Raw genomic sequence first — 16,124 nt, 5'->3', positions numbered from 1 at the left:
AGTGACACAATTCATTGAATCATTTATTCTGTGGTTGACTTCATGAGGCAAAGGGCTTTGGCTCATTTATAAATAACGAGAGACATGGGATACAAATTCAGGACAGAGAAAGTTGAGAGGAACAGCTTGTATTTTGCACTCTTGAATCCAGTTGTCTTGGAATACCTTGTGGCTGCTGACAGCTTCTAACTTGCCTAAAGCGTTGATCTTTCAAAAGAAGCTGAGAGACCAAATCATTCACAAATTCCATTTTGAAAGAGGAAGGCTTTCTAGTCTGCAAGCAATTTAATTACACTAAAGATTTTTGTCGAGTTTGAACTGATCTTTGTTTCTTAGCTCTCAATTATCAGTTCATGTATTCCTTGGAGAACAGGAGCCACTTTAGTTAAAGACCTTGTCAATGAGTCAACAAAAGGGTTAACCTTCCAGATGGGGCCCTTTAGATGTTTCTGCCCTATAATATTTCTTCTCTTGCTCCCCACAGCTGAGGCATAAGCTTGGTGCTTTTCAAATTAAATTAGATTGTGTAAGCCAGGTGTCTTGGCAGTAAAATCATGTGCAACCCATTTTTATCCCATTAACATTGGTGTTCATCAAGGAATTGTGTTTTTCTTTCTGCAAATTCTAGGTAAACCGGTAATGATCATAACTGAGTACATGGAGAATGGCTCCTTGGATGCCTTCCTCAGGGTAGGTAATTTCTTCATAATAACCTAAGGAGATTTTATACTGGGAAGCATTTTCTAGTTTTCGTTCTGGTTCTTTTTTTGCAGAAGGATACTGAAAATTCAGCATTTTTAAAGAAATTATGTTTGTACTTGGAAAATTCTGGTTTCTGGTGTTGTTTCTGTCGCAAAACAGTAAATGTAAAGTGGAAGAATCTAGAATAAATGTAATGTTTAAAATAGCAGGGTCTTAAATCATCCGTGTTTAATGGGAACTGTTCTGATTTGCTCCATTTTTGAAAGCATCGCAATGCTGTAGAGTCATTAAAACCAGATTCATTGCAAACTGGATACTGCATCACTGAAAGCTGTGACAGAACCTCTGGGTTTTTACTTTACTGGTGAATTATAGACACTAGTCAGGAGAGTGAGGAAATAAGATTGCATTTTATTTAAGAGAAGATGGGAACCCAGAGATACGCTCCTTGCCAGTTTCAGCAATGACAATAATGTAGCTTTTAGCTTAATGCTCTGTGATTTTCTTCCTTTCCCCATATGCAGAAGAATGATGGCAGATTTACGGTCATCCAGTTGGTGGGGATGCTTCGTGGCATTGGCTCAGGAATGAAGTATCTGTCTGACATGAGCTACGTGCATCGGGATCTGGCTGCTCGGAATATACTGGTCAACAGCAACCTGGTCTGCAAAGTCTCTGACTTCGGCATGTCCCGTGTTCTGGAAGACGACCCTGAAGCCGCTTATACCACACGGGTAAGGAGGGACAGAAAACGTCCAGTGGGTTGGTCTGGTTTTGTCTGACTGTGTGGGAGTTGACAATGGTTTGTTTTAAAATAATCTCAGTCATAAGTGAAAACCTATGTCACACCTAAAAATAAAGGTTGGCCCAGACTCCCTAGCTGGTATAAATTGATGTTATTGCTACATCAGCGATTACATCAGTATTCCTCTGGTTCCTTCAGAGTGTTAGAGTGCGTGACAAGAATCCGATGCCAGAAATTAGAGCTTGGGTTTCTATTCCTTCTGATATATCTACAGACATCCATAAGTATTGGCAAGTGGCTAGTCCCACTGAGGTTTGATTCAGCAAGTGTAGATATGCCACCAAAAAAAAAAATCCACTTTTGCCCATGCAAAAGCTAGTAATAAATTTGACCTAAATAATTTGGACTGAGAAAAGTGTGAGGCCTGTATTCCCATTTTTTGTTTCTTTGCCATTTTATCTGTATTTCAGCATCCCAGTGTTCTAATGCAAGTACTTCTGGCCACAAAATAACATCCTGACCACTACCAGCCTTTGTACTAATACCTCTGTAATTAACATGCACACAAAGAAAAAAAAAGTCAGAGGTTATAAAGTCTTCTTTTTAATTGCTTATTTTCTTCGTTTTTAAATATCTGCCATTCTCCATCTGTTCTCCCTAGTGCAGAGTTTGTTTGCAGCACTCAGGTTTTGCAGTTTAATCCCAATGCTCATCCTTTAATGGATTCACAGTTCATTACAGGGAAGGATAGACACATGCAGTATTAAACGCTGGCCAGATTTGGTATTTCTCACTCATAGGGGTGGCAAGTGGAAGAGGCAAAGGTCTGAAAAGCTGTATTCAGGGAAATCAAAGTTTAGACAAACACACTAGGGCAAGACAGAAATGATTGAAAAGCTTCCCTTTGAATTTAGTGAATGGAGATATAGTATTATGTTTGCTTTCAAGAGTAAACTACAGGGAATCTTTGACATTTGCATTAGAGTGCCTTGTCTTCATTTGTTATCAGTAATGAAGGATCAGGAAAATTTGGATGAATTCCACTGTACTTGAGCAGCTAAATAAGAAGAGCTTATTGTCAATTTTTAGGATGACAATCATGTATAAACAATGTCCAGGCATCTGTGTCTGAAAGGAGGAATAGAGCTTTTTCATAACCAGACAAGATGAAATATAATGCAATTTTTAAAGCATCCTTTTTAAGGAAATGGTGTGTTCTGCTCCCCATTAGTAGTATAACTCATTAAAGTGAAAGCATCCTATAGCCACACAAGGCACATAGTGCTACAACCTGATTCTCAAAGGGCCTGATGCAAAGGCCAAAGAATCCAGGAGTCGCATCCCTTTTGATTTCACTTGGCTTTGGAACAAGTCCATATTAAACACTTGAGAGAGGTATTAGAACAATAAACCATTAAGTATGCACATGCTGCATTCAGTTATGGATAAAAACTATCTAGAAGAGTGCTGAGAAAAAGCCTACCAAAATAAACTTAATCAAAAAAGCATAAAAGCAAATGAAAAAACCCTAAAACCTTTGTTCAGCTTAAATCATTCCCCAGATGGAACTGCAGGAAACCAAAAGCTCAATTAAAAACACCTTGCATATTAGCATAAACAAAAGGAGAAATCTCTGGCCTGGGATCACTCAGCTAAGGCAAAAATCAGATAAACAGGATGGAGTGAGTTCTTTATAAAACAGTGCAGGACCTCGGTGGCCCAAATCAGAGGCCCAAGTGGTTTTATTTGTTTAAACAGAAGTATTGTAACAAGAGGCAGCTCTCTCCAACAGGTATCAAACGCAGCCTTGTACCATGGTCTGCTTTGAACTCTTCCACAGGGACTGGGAGAGCCCAGAGGCTTGCTTGCCTTCTCACATCTCTGGTACGAGTTGGGATATTGCCCATGGGAAACACCACAGTATTCATAAATCTTCCCCGTTTATCCTCTCTTTATTTTACCTTTTTGAAGAGCAAAACATTTATAATCCCATTTTTCTGAAACAGGCCGAACAGGTCAGACAGGCAAGCAAGGAAATAGTAATTAACAGCATGTACTTATTTGTTTTGTCAACTAAATCTCTAATATATACTTTGTAAAACCCCTGGCTTGTTCTCATGCTTCAGCATAGCTTTAAGCAGAGATCTCTTAAAGGGCTGATAAAAATACATTTAATAATTTACTGGTTCGCCTCCTTGTGACTGAAGAAAACAGATGGGCAGCATTGCCTCCTGGTTGGATCTGACAGTTTTATGGCAAGAAAAAGAGAAAGTGGCTGCCTTTTTCAGAAGGATTCTGGAATTGCATACAGAAAACCATTTTGTATTTTTAATGGCAGTGTAGGACAGTGTCAGCCATGCACATTACTGGGTCAGTGACTCACTAGCCTGTGGTTTCTTTTGTTTGTGACAGGGTGGCAAGATCCCCATCAGGTGGACTGCACCAGAAGCAATTGCCTACCGTAAATTTACATCTGCTAGTGACGTGTGGAGCTATGGCATCGTCATGTGGGAAGTGATGTCCTACGGAGAAAGGCCTTACTGGGATATGTCCAATCAAGATGTGAGTCTCCTCCTCTTCCTTTTCTCTCCCTTTCCCCCTGCACCTTTATCTTTGTCCTTAGATGTCTGCTGATGTGTTTCTGTGTCAATTGCTATATGGTTGTAAGACATTTATTCCACGTTTTGAGAGGGATATCGTGGGTGGTAGATTCCTGTTTTCTCAGGGAACCTCTCTGGAACTAAGACTTCCTTGAATGCTTCAAGCCTGGTCTGTGGTCAGGGAATAGGGGATTCTCAAGGTAGGGTCTATAACTTCTGCATGTATCTTTTGTGTCCCCCCCCCTTTTTTTTTTCTTCTTTTTTTGTTTGTTTGTTTAATTTTAGGAAAATATTATAAGCAATTTAATTAAGAAATAAGAATGGAGGAAAGGGAAATGAATATACTTAAACTGTCAGATAGTAATACTGTCAAGAGAGGGAAATTTTCAATGTTGATATAATATTAAATCTCAACTTCATTGAAAGTCTTTCAGAAAAAACATTGAATTTAATGGGGCTTCCTATTAGCAGTTAATTCTTCGAGCCCCACTATGCTTGTAATTCTTCTGCATGATTTTATTTCTTGTAGGATATCTAAACCAACACGTATGATATCCAATTCTGATTATCAGTCAGAGCATCCTTGCCACAATTGCATGGCTGCCCCCTGAGGATGTTAAAAAGCAGCTTTCGTAAATGACCATTCTTAAATTATGCATGTCCTGTTTAACCGTACCATCTGGACTACTTCAGTATATTCCAAGAGGGAACAGGCACAATGGCTGGTATTCCAGAAGAGTATTTAATAATAATGCTAATAAGAGCTTTCGCTAATAGAATTTTTATTAAATGAAAAAAAAAAAATCCCAGTGAAAATGAGGCATAGATTATGCATAATTCTTTTCCCAGGGGGTTTACAAACATATAAAGGAAGAAGCAAATGCTAATCTGAATATACGGTCATGGGAGTGGTTAAGTCGTTTTACAAGTCATCTGCTTTCTTATGTAGAGCTGAACAGTTTCAAAGAGTGTCTAGATGTGGATGGCATTTAATCTAAATGGGGGATATAATTTTAATTTCCTTCTGATGTGAAACGTCTCTTCTGGCACCCAATCTTGCCTTCCTTTGCTAACAGGAAGTCACCAAGACTTAGCAAGAAAATAAAACACCAGATGTATCTCGGTTTTATCAGGCTTGTCTCCACAGTACAGTGGAGCTCAATGCAACAAACACAGAGCTACCACGTTTGGCTGGTAAACGCTGCTCATGTGCCGTGCTAGACCAGGTCGAAAAGCTGGTTTGAACAGGGTGGTGAAAGCCAATATTACTGTCTTTGTACCCTCTTTTTAGTACATGGCATAGACATACAATTTTTTTCTCCTTAACGACGGTGAGAGCAGTGCTTTTCACAAGGAAGCAGAAGTGGACTTCAAATTATTCTCAGTGTCCGTTTAATCAAGAGAAATCAAACGGATCTTCAAACCTTCTGGAGTAGTGAGAGCCACTTTGTTTGTGGTCACTGAATAGCTGCTACTAGTGCAAACTTACCCCTTGCCCTGTCCTCCCAGTGGATTTTAGCCGCTAATTGGACAAGACCAGAATGAGCGAATTTAGTGCAATTCAGTCTCGGTGCGCTTCTGGTCTCATGGTGAATCCTGCCAGCAAAGTCATATTGATTAATTAAGATCTGAAGGCTTCTGGGTCATGTCCCTGTCATATCAGTCCTGGTCATGTCTCGTTCTCCTGAGAGAGCGAAGAAGCCATCAGAGTACTGAGCTCTGGAGCCCCTTTTAGAGGGTCTGAAATTACTTCAGCTTGTGAGTTTTTCTGTTTTCTATTAACTATGAAATGCAAACTTAAGCTGCTGCATTGGACTTACGTAGCTTTCTTGATAAAACTGCACAAAAGGGTTCCCGTCTCTGCTTGCCTTGGTTCAGAGCATACAGTGGAGAGAGAACAGGTGTTAGTGACAGAGATGAGCTGCCTCAGGAGGAGAGGGAGGACCCTAAAAATGATGGGGAAAATTTCATCTTCAACATATTACACCCAAATTTCACAGGTACTAAAGATTTGCTGTAGATCCATTGCTTCTCCAACCCTCTGTCCAACAGGGGTAGTCACTTGATTCTACCCTTGGCTATTTTGTCATCCCTGTATCCCATATGCTCTTTTGTGATACCTTGCCCTGGTCTATCTGATGTGTGCTTTGGATGCTGTACCCTTTAGTTTTGAATTGCTGAGGGGAAATAACAGTTCTGAGACCACCAGCTGCCTGCATCTGAGTGCAATTTTCCATGTTGTTTCACTTAATTGTGGATTTATTTCCATACTTTGGATCGCCCTAGGATAAATGATACTCAGCTGGTAGACGTGAGTAGTGTCTGATGTTCTCTAATGTCTTCCTAATTGTGCCATTTATAGGTTATTAAAGCCATTGAAGAAGGGTATCGGCTGCCACCCCCGATGGACTGCCCCATTGCTCTCCATCAGCTGATGTTAGACTGCTGGCAGAAGGAACGCAGTGACAGGCCTAAATTTGGACAGATCGTCAACATGCTGGACAAACTCATCCGCAACCCCAACAGCCTGAAGAGGACAGGCAGCGAGAGCTCCAGGTCAGCTGTGCTTCAGTAACGATGATGTACGCGGGAGCACAGTGGGGATGACAGGCAAACCTGCAGGTCACTTAAAGCTCTGAGCTGGGATTAGAGCGAGCTCTGGCTCTGCAGAGCCTGACTGCACAGCAGACATGGCAGCAGGCCAGAGGGCAGGGGTCGGGCTGGCACGCTGCTGAGCCCCACTGGGCACCCCCAGCTCCTGCCTCTGTGAGAAGGAAAATTGAATGAGCAAAGGTGTTACTGTGCACACAGCACCGACCAGGCTTATAGCACAGTCCTAACCATGTCCTGAAAAAGTTCGGATGCAGGCAAGCTCCATTTGAAGATGAAGTTGCGGCATCTATTCCCTCTCCCCTCTGGTGAAAGGGCTTGCAGGGGTGGCCTTAACGCAGTGGAGCTAACAGGAGTGATGTGGTTTTCTGCAGGAAAGGTATTACACATCATCAAGTTTTATAAACCCTAGATTTGTGTAGGATTTGCAAATGAGCGTTACGGTGTTACGGCCAACGCCTTGCGGGCATTGGGAAGGCGTGGATTAATTTTTATGTGAATTTGAATTTAATTTTGTGGAAAGCCTGTTTCATGTCCCCACCAATCCCACATTACATTTGTGTTTTGTTTGCTAAGCATGGTATACCTGGTACGTGCAAAAGAAGCACAGTAGGAAGGAACCTCCCAGAGTTGTAGGGTAAAAATAAAGTAACGTTGTTGGGACAGATCAGCAGTTTGTTTAAGGTGGTGAAACACTGCTGAAGTAACAAGAGCTTTACTAATTTACAACAGGTTTGTTCTATTTTTTTCAAATGTCTTTGCTTTGTCAGATAAACTTGCTTACAGCAAATATGGAAAAAAGCTTAAAAGAAAAGAAACGAGAGGAAGATAATGGTAAAATATTTTTCGGTAGAAGGGAAGGCACAAAAATGTCCATTGCACAATACAAAACTAAGTTTCTTAAATCAGTGAAGGAGTAACAGATTCTGATTCAGCCTCCAACAGAACAACATTCTGGAAAAAGCTATTCTCATTTTTAAACTCGTAGGTCCTTTTGTGACTCTTGCTTCCAACTTACATTATCAGAAGAGGGATTATTAACCCTGTGAGGCTACTGTCACCACGTATTTTCCAGATTGCCCTAATTGCATTGGTAGCCTGGCAAAAATGTATCCACCCTTGAGGCTTAAATAATTTACATGGTGAGAATCACTATATGATCTGCTGTGATAATTCGATTTGAGAATGACAGTATGAACTCCTCCATTTTGCTTTCTTTCCAATTTACCGGTACTCTTTGAAAATATATAGATTCTACAAAAGTTAATAGCCTGTTCAAGGTCATTTTATGTGTGTATGTATATATATGTGTGTGTATAGATATATAGATACAGATATATAGATATATACCAAAAATTAATAGCCTATTCAAGATCATTTTGTGTTCGTGGCTATTTATAGATCTTTATATTCTCTTTGGAATATGAATTCCAACTATGCATATAACATTATTAATATATTATATGACTATATATGTGAAGCATAATTGTATATAATTAGGTTGCCATCATTGGTCTTGTGTTAGCTTGTGCAGTAAAAGAGCTGTGTACCTAGTGTTACTGGCATGTACTCAGTGCCTTAGGCAAGATATAACTATGCTATTGCACACCTAATCTTTGATGATGTGCATTTTCAAATAAATCACTAAATTATAATTGTTTTGGTTAGATAGATAGTAGTAATTTATAATGGTTTAATGAAGCTGTGATTTACAATAGACATGAAATAATAAATGAGATATTAATAAGAGAAGCAAATTTCGTAAAAATAATTATTCGCAAACCTGTGCAAGGGGAAATGAGAAGCACATTCCCCAGTGCGAACAGAGATCAAAGCTCACGTGATTCCCGCCACTCCTGGCGCACACGCCGGTCAGGAATGGATTGATTAAAGAGAGGATTAACTCCCTGCTGTCCGGAGTCTGATTGAATGCACTGAGCTTGCCTGCGAACCTGGCTGGAAGCAGGATTTATCTGAACCCGCCCTGGGTTTTGCCCTCCAAACCAGTCTGGCAGGTTGTGAGCTCCCAGTTCCTTTGCGCACACTTGAGCGGTGTTTCTATAGCTGCCGAGCCGAGCCCCGACACACGCGGGGTTGGCAAGGTCTGGCATCGCTGCCTGCGCCATGCAGCCCCGGCAGCCTGAATGCCGTCCAGCACTGCCATCCGCTTTGTTTTTTGAAGTAAAAGCATTTTCTGTGAATTTGGTTGCATCTGAGGTGGAAATTGTAAGCGGCATTGTGGTTCAGATTAGATCTGAAAGCAAAAGCAGAAGCCTAAGGTCAAATTCATTCTTAGCAAAAATTGGCCTATTACTTTGCATTTTGTTAAGTTTCTTGCACTTCTCGACATTGCTGTGCAGAGCCACCAGTTTTGCTGGGCACATCTTGCCCCCGCTTTCCCTGATCACCGAGGATAATTGCTGCAGAAACTAGACTCTGGTTTGCGATTCACAATCCAGCTGACACCATGTCTCTGTCCTTTCACTGTTTGGCATCCAGGCCCAGCACAGCCCTGCTGGATCCCAGTTCTCCTGAGTTCTCGGCGGTGGTTTCTGTCAGCGACTGGCTTCAAGCCATTAAAATGGAGCGATACAAGGATAACTTCACAGCTGCCGGCTATACCACCCTAGAGGCTGTGGTGCATATGAACCAGGAGTAAGTACTCAGCGATATAACAAAGAAACTGGTAAATCTGGATTTAATCGGCCTCTTTTGCTTTGTGCTGCATATCATTACACTCATTAAAGGAATGGAATGCCTTTCATTTGGATGGAGGATAACTTTAAAATGCCTCCACGATGCCTTTACTTATTTAATTAAACATTTCTGTACATCTGCCTTGCTTTTGCTATGTTGCTTGTGGTTAACTCTTAATATTTCTCTCTGCACCAGCATCTGATCCATGGTTCTCAGCCCCTTGCTTCTTCTCTTGCTTTCCACAGTGACCTGGCAAGGATTGGGATCACTGCCATCACCCACCAGAACAAGATCTTGAGCAGCGTTCAAGCAATGCGCACCCAAATGCAACAGATGCATGGCAGGATGGTTCCCGTCTAAGCCAGTACTGAATAAACTCAAAACTCTTGAAATTAGTTTACCTCATCCATGCACTTTAATTGAAGAACTGCACTTTTTTTACTTCGTCTCCTCGCCCGTCGAAATAAAGATCTGCAGCATTGCTTGATGTACAGATTGTGGAAACCGAGCGTGTATGTTGGGAGGGGGGCCTCCAGAAATGACAAGCCGTCATTTTAAATCAGACCTGGAACGAATTGTTTCTTGGAACATACTCCTCTGTTGATCAACGATATGTAAAATACATGTATCTATATAAATATAAAGTCACATTCAAGTTTTGATGCTATGTTTGCTGCCAGATACTGTGCTTAAAAAAACAAAAAATTACTTTCCTTCTCCCTATGACCCATAGGATTACAACCATAGTGGTTTATTTGTGGGTGAAACCACCATTGTGCATCTTTCACTGGAATGAAGAATCTGCCCTAGGATATTTTTTGCAGACTTGATGCATCACTAATACCTTGCAGAAACCTCAGTGAGATTATCGTTTGGCTAATCAGTGCCTGCTGATTAGTGATCTACCCACTTATGGGCTTGAGACATGAAATGACCCACCTCGTGGATTACTGGGCAAAACTGGACTTCTGGGGAGATTATTGGCTGCCGTTGTGCCGTGCTGAAGCCTACCACTTTTGTGAACATCTTGCCAGCAGTCAGCTGTGACAATCGTGGCTATGGAGCTTTGAGACTTCTATTCTCTTTCAAGAAGTGATTCACTTTGTCACACAGAGAAGGTCAGTGGAGGTACAGTGTCCAGCATGTTTGTGGTGCTTTATTTCTTAAACTGTGGTAGGATTTCATCACTGCGGGGCGTGGCGGGAAAGATGCTATGGTATGTACTATTTGGGGTTCCCAACTGGTTTGTGTGAACCTGTGCTGGTTTTCCAGACCAATTGCTTAGTGTTTCCCATCATTGGCTCTATTTGATGACAGTGACAATCGGCACTGTTTCAAAACCTGGTCTTGCTCTCAAGTAGTTGCACGTTAGGATGTGTGGACGAGGTGTAGGAGTGTGTCTTGGGCTCACTCAGTTCAGTGCTAAGAGCTTGACCCCACTTCACACTGAGAGCAGTAGGGAAGCCCTAATATTTTTGGGTAGAAAAAGCCACACATATTGATCCCATAGAACATAAGAATAACCTTGTAAAGTACCGATACTCATACATGCACTAAGAAGAACCAAGGAATTTTCCTGCCCTCTCAGGAACGACAGTAAAACCAATATTTGTGTTTGAGAAAGATTAGTCTCAGTTGCTGTGTCAGTGGTTTTATGGCAAGGGGAGCAGAAGGAAATGGGGTTGTGCGTCCAGCCTTCCTGGTCTTGCATAGTTTGGGTGTCGGGCATGGCAATTGCTCTGTGTTACGCAGCCGTGTTACACGTCACGCACGGCGATCCGGCCTCATCAGCTGTAGGAACCAAACTCGCTTTTGAGCCCAGCCCCATGGGCTGGATTATCGAGGCAGCTGTGGGTGTGGGTGCAAGGTGTAGGCTGCATGGCCAAGGTCAAAGCGCTCCTCTCCAAGCAAACAAGATGGAGCGTGACCTGCTGGAAATGCTGCTCTCCAACTGCTCGGGTGGAAAGCTGAGCGAGGGAAAGCATCTCCTGGGTTGCTAGGTGGAGGTGGCTGCTGTAGGAATGTGGTTGTCCTCATTGGGTCACATCAGGTAAAGCTTTATCCAGTAAAGCTCTGAACACAGTCAGGCTTGAATTTTATGTATGTTAGAGCTTTTATTGCTGTTTTTGAACACACTGTGTAAATTAGATTCATTTTTAAGTCCTTTCAAGCACCAAAGTGATGAGATGACCTTAGAAAAGAGACTGGATCTGGCCCATTTGTGCTGTGCCTGGTAGGAGGAGGATTTTCGTGACACATCCTCTAGAATAGATATTGCATTTCAGCTGTGCCAGGCACAACGTCAGAAAGGTTAGATATATATTTTGATGGTGCTAGGACTGGCTCTTTGGTCACTAGTATTTTGGTCCCACTCTGCACCTGACAGCAAATTCAGAAATTATGTAGTGGCTTTGTATGTCTGATTTAATAATTGCATTTATTCTAAATCCAAACCGGCTCACTCGGTTGGACAAGTCACAGTTACTGTATCATCACTCACATCACTTTTTGTCATTTTTAACAATAACTTGCTGATTTTAACCACTAACTCTCCCTCACCCCCAAGTTTCTCAGAATACAACTTGTTCAGTATATGGGATGCTAAATTTGGATCCTGTCAAGTCATGACAGCTTAGTAAAAGCTGTTCTGCAGTATTGCTTGTAAAGGCTTTTCCATTTCAAGAAATTCAAGATTTCTTCTAAAAAACTACTTAAACCAGCATGTTTTAATATCATTTTGCCAGGCAACATAAGAAGTGGTTACTCATTTTAAACACCTGACATTTGTACTTTCAGCAGCAAAATTCATTTGCTTCTGAAGTGTAGAGGCACTTGAAGTTTCCTCTTGCTGTAAATCTGTTGCATTCTGTTGAGATTGTTTTTTTACATAAAATACACCCAATTTTCTGGCCAGTTTATAAAATTGCTTTCTTGTAGTCTAGTGACAGTGATTCAAAACGGTCCAATATTTTCCACACAAAATGAAAAACTGTGTCCCTGTAGAATGAAAACTGTGAAGGCAGCTCATATGCTGGGCTTTCAGAACTGCCATTGGTGTTTTTGTTCTTTGTGATAAAATGTGGCCAGCGAGGGGGTATCGGCTTCAACGTGATTTTAGCTAGATTAAAAAAATAGGTGGCATATATAAATATATATCTATAGATTACATATCTGTTTATAAGATATGTCATGGAAGCAAGACTTGGAAGTAGCATGGGGATAAGAAGAGGGACAAGGAAGGCAGCGGGTTCTCTCCCTTTGGGGACGGCTGGTTGTGTTTGCCTGGACGGGCGGCGAGAGCACAGTGATGCGCCACAGCCCCCTGCTTGGCCGTTCAGCCGCCCTTTTGCGCGAGAATTGCGTCTCTTCCTCCTCTGTCCTTCAGGAAATCCTTCTCCCCTCTGGGGAGAGGTTTAATTCCATGGACCTGCTGCCATCTCGCCTCTTCGCCAGGGCAGAGATGAGTCCAGGTCTTCTCCTGTGCTGGGAACCAGCCGCTGCACCGGCCAGGGAGGGCCCGGCTGCCCACAGCAGCGCTTCTGCTGGGAAACCTGGGAGGAGGCGTTTGAGCGGGCCTGCTTTCTGTCTTGTTGCATGTTAATATATTTGTGGTTTGTATTTGTATATGTTTTTTTGTGCAGGGAAATTAGATTTTGCTTTCACGGCCTCATAGCCCGTCCTATTGATCATATTGACCATGGAGGAACATAGACTGGACATGAAGCCTTCTGGATCCATGGCTGCATCTTCCCCAGCACCGATTCTGGAAAACACACACTGAACAGTCATCGATCCCTGAAGAGAGCGTGACTTTTACTTTATCTTGCCACCCAGCCTGTTTTTTTCCTTCACTGAGAGATAACTAACTCGATAAGACTCAGCACCCAGTTGTCACTTGAGGAATGTACTGTGTCAAAGCCCAGCAGACTTCTGGACTTTTTTTGTTTTCCTTGCCTCCTGCTTTCCCTTCCTACCTTCGGTTTTATTTATATATTTTGTTATTTTCTCTCCTCACCCCCCTGGCTGTCACTGCTGCATCTCAGATGAATGCAGGTGACAGAGCACTACACATCTTGCCATGGACGCCGGGCCAGGTGCCGCAGCAAAGAACCCAGTTCCTGTGAGCTGCCTATATATGTTGCTGAAGTGACATTTTACACAAAACGTGCCATTGCAGTGATATAAATATATTTTTTTTTCCTTGAATGGATAATGGATTATTATCTCATCTGAAAGGTGCGTACGTGTGCTTGTGTGCGTGTGTTTGCGTGCGAGTCGCCTCGTGTGTAGAACTGCCTGTGAACGTGCCGAAAACATCTCTGGAACCGCAGGAGTCCCCTGTCATATGAGAGCAGCGAACAGCTCATGTCTGCAAGGGTAGAAAGAACACACACATTAAAAAAAAAAAAGTTTAGATTTCTGTATCTATAAATGTATTTTTTAGCTGCCACACTAACCTTAATGAGTAGTTCTGCAGCCTGAAACAGGGGCAATTTCAAGTTAGTTTTGGAGTTGTGGATTAGGGGATCCGTAAGGGTGCTAAAGATTTTCCTAAGTGTCATTTATTCATACTAATACCCTGTTTATGATCAAGACGGACCAGTTTCTCAATGGCAAGGTGATGGAGGCAATACACGCATATCCATCCACTGGTAACCCTGAACTGAATTCTTAAGTAGCCTTTTTTATCTGTGAAAATAGGATTTTAAAGACTTGTTGAATGCGAACAAATATATGCAATTCTTCCATTCACAGAAGCACCTTGCTCTGTGTGCAAGCTGTGAAAACTTGTAACGTAATAATCAAAACACTCTGTTTGCTCCCAGCACAGTTAAGGAATAAAAATGCAACAAGACCTGTAAGTTAGCAAGAGAGTTGTGAAGCGTGTCCTGTTCCTGATGCGGGCGATGAGCGGGTGACGTGCAGTAGAAGGCACTCTGTGCTCCGCGACCTGAGGAACAGGGCTGTGACTTGTGGTACTGCCTAGAGCAGCTCTCTGTGTTTGGAGAACACACTTTAATGTCGTGTAAGCTGGTTGGAGCGGAGCTGTGTGCTGGAGCCCAGGGGAGGTACGGCCGCTGGGTATTTGGAGTGGGGCAGGTGGTGCTCCCCGCTTGCTCCGCGGCCGCAGGGGCTGTGTCTGCCGCGGTACCCGCTGCCCTACAGCAAGCTGCCCAGGGGACAGGCTCACCGCGGCCAGCACGGGGGCGGCTGGATGCTCCGTGTTCAAAGGGCACAGCCTTGGCCAGAGCCAAGCGCGGTGTCCCGAAGTCGCTCCTGCTTCCTCCTCTGCCCCCTCCTCACTGACCCCCGAGTTCATTGCCCCCCGCGGTTCTGCTGCCGGGACGGGTCGGTGGGAGGGAGCCCCCGACACCGGCTGCCTCGGGGCCGCTCCGCGTGGGGCCGGGGGTGAAGGAAAGCGGGGGCTGCGGCGCCGCGTCCCGTGTCAGAAGAGGCCATCACCAGGGCCGTCTCTCACGAAAAGCCTCTGTCTGTTAAGATTAATTGTCCTGCTCACACACCACTGGTTGATGTTTGTCCGGGTTTGTTGCTGTACTAATTTTGTGATGGATCTTATGTATTAAAAATATATATGTATAAAATACAAAAGGCTGGTAAGTAACCGGTAAACAGGACTTAAAAAGCAGTATTTTTCTTTTATGTGACATTTTCATAGCCAGAAAAAAAAAAAAATCTGAAATACTAATCAGACAAATAAAAAGAGAGTGCATTTATTTTTTTGTATCACTGCAAGTATGTTGGAATATGCAAGGACTGTGGTTAAAAGTAGAATGTATGAGGCATATTATAATTTAGTTCATACTGATAAAATCTAACAGCATTTCTTGGTTCATGCATTTGAACGATCTCTGGGTTAGATATATAGATTTTTCTATTTTGTTTTAATTTGTAATTTTTCCCCCCTCCATGAATTTTAGGTACACATAACTTATGTCATTTATTTATGGTCTTTTATACCTAGTTTGTAAAATTGTAAAATAGCGAACAATGCAAACATTTGCATTTGAAAATAATAAAGTAGTTGCTGTACAAACCTGAAATGGACTATTTCTAATTATTGCATGTTGTTTTTTTTTTTAAATTAAGTGTTTATCCACAACAGATACAGATACAGAACTCAGAGTAATAGCCTGCCCCAAAGGGATTAATTCTCTTCAGTAGATTTCACAGAACACTTTCCCAAAGTTCATTTAGACTGCGCAAATCCCGTGTGTACCTTAAAGCACGTTGCTTTTTCTTGTTACCGTCCCCAGTTGTGCGGTGTGCTGAATATTTGTGACGTGGGAAGGATGCTGCGGGCAGGCTGACCTGTTTAACAATCGCAGTGATTTTTCCTCAGAGACTGGGTAGTGTCCATGGATGCTGTGCCCGAGAACAACCTGCAGGATCGCACGGGGTTTCACTTGCACTCCTGGGATGCCTGGGAGCAGTCTCCCTCTCTCTGTCTGGACCTTGCCTGGGGCCAGACGTCACCTTGGCAGAAATCCGACAGTTTTTGCTGCTTCCTTTGGGCCAGGATTTCACCTCTAACGTGGGAACGGTGACCTTGCTGCTGAGTTACTCCACTTGTTGCTCTCCCCGTGGGCTACGGCTGCCTGGGTCGGTGGGCTCGTGTTGGAGACTCATGGCCAGAAAGGGAGAACACGTAAGGAGCGGGAGGGAGAAGCTGAGGGATAAAATGCAAACCAGAGGTGTGAGAGCATCGGGAGCAGCAGAAAATGGAGAGGGACAGTTTCCGTGACCGGGGA

At 42.8% G+C, this 16,124-nt stretch overlaps 1 protein-coding gene across 1 annotated transcript in view; it reads left to right on the top strand.

Moving 5' to 3' along the window:
• EPHA4 (EPH receptor A4) overlaps positions 1-15,270 on the top strand; it is a 103,397-nt gene extending 88,127 nt beyond the window's left edge. The window contains exons 12-18 of the mRNA XM_065640495.1: positions 629-690; positions 1,227-1,436; positions 3,860-4,009; positions 6,410-6,603; positions 9,157-9,312; positions 9,600-10,472; positions 12,996-15,270. Coding sequence (XP_065496567.1) covers positions 629-690; positions 1,227-1,436; positions 3,860-4,009; positions 6,410-6,603; positions 9,157-9,312; positions 9,600-9,714 — 887 coding nt within the window. The 3' untranslated portion in view covers positions 9,715-10,472; positions 12,996-15,270. The remainder of the gene's footprint in view (positions 1-628; positions 691-1,226; positions 1,437-3,859; positions 4,010-6,409; positions 6,604-9,156; positions 9,313-9,599; positions 10,473-12,995) is intronic.
• Positions 15,271-16,124: the final 854 nt, after the last annotated feature.

The sequence above is a fragment of the Caloenas nicobarica genome, chromosome 8, assembly GCF_036013445.1.
Source record: "Caloenas nicobarica isolate bCalNic1 chromosome 8, bCalNic1.hap1, whole genome shotgun sequence".
Taxonomy (NCBI): domain Eukaryota; kingdom Metazoa; phylum Chordata; class Aves; order Columbiformes; family Columbidae; genus Caloenas; species Caloenas nicobarica.
This window is presented reverse-complemented; position numbering and strand designations above follow the sequence as displayed.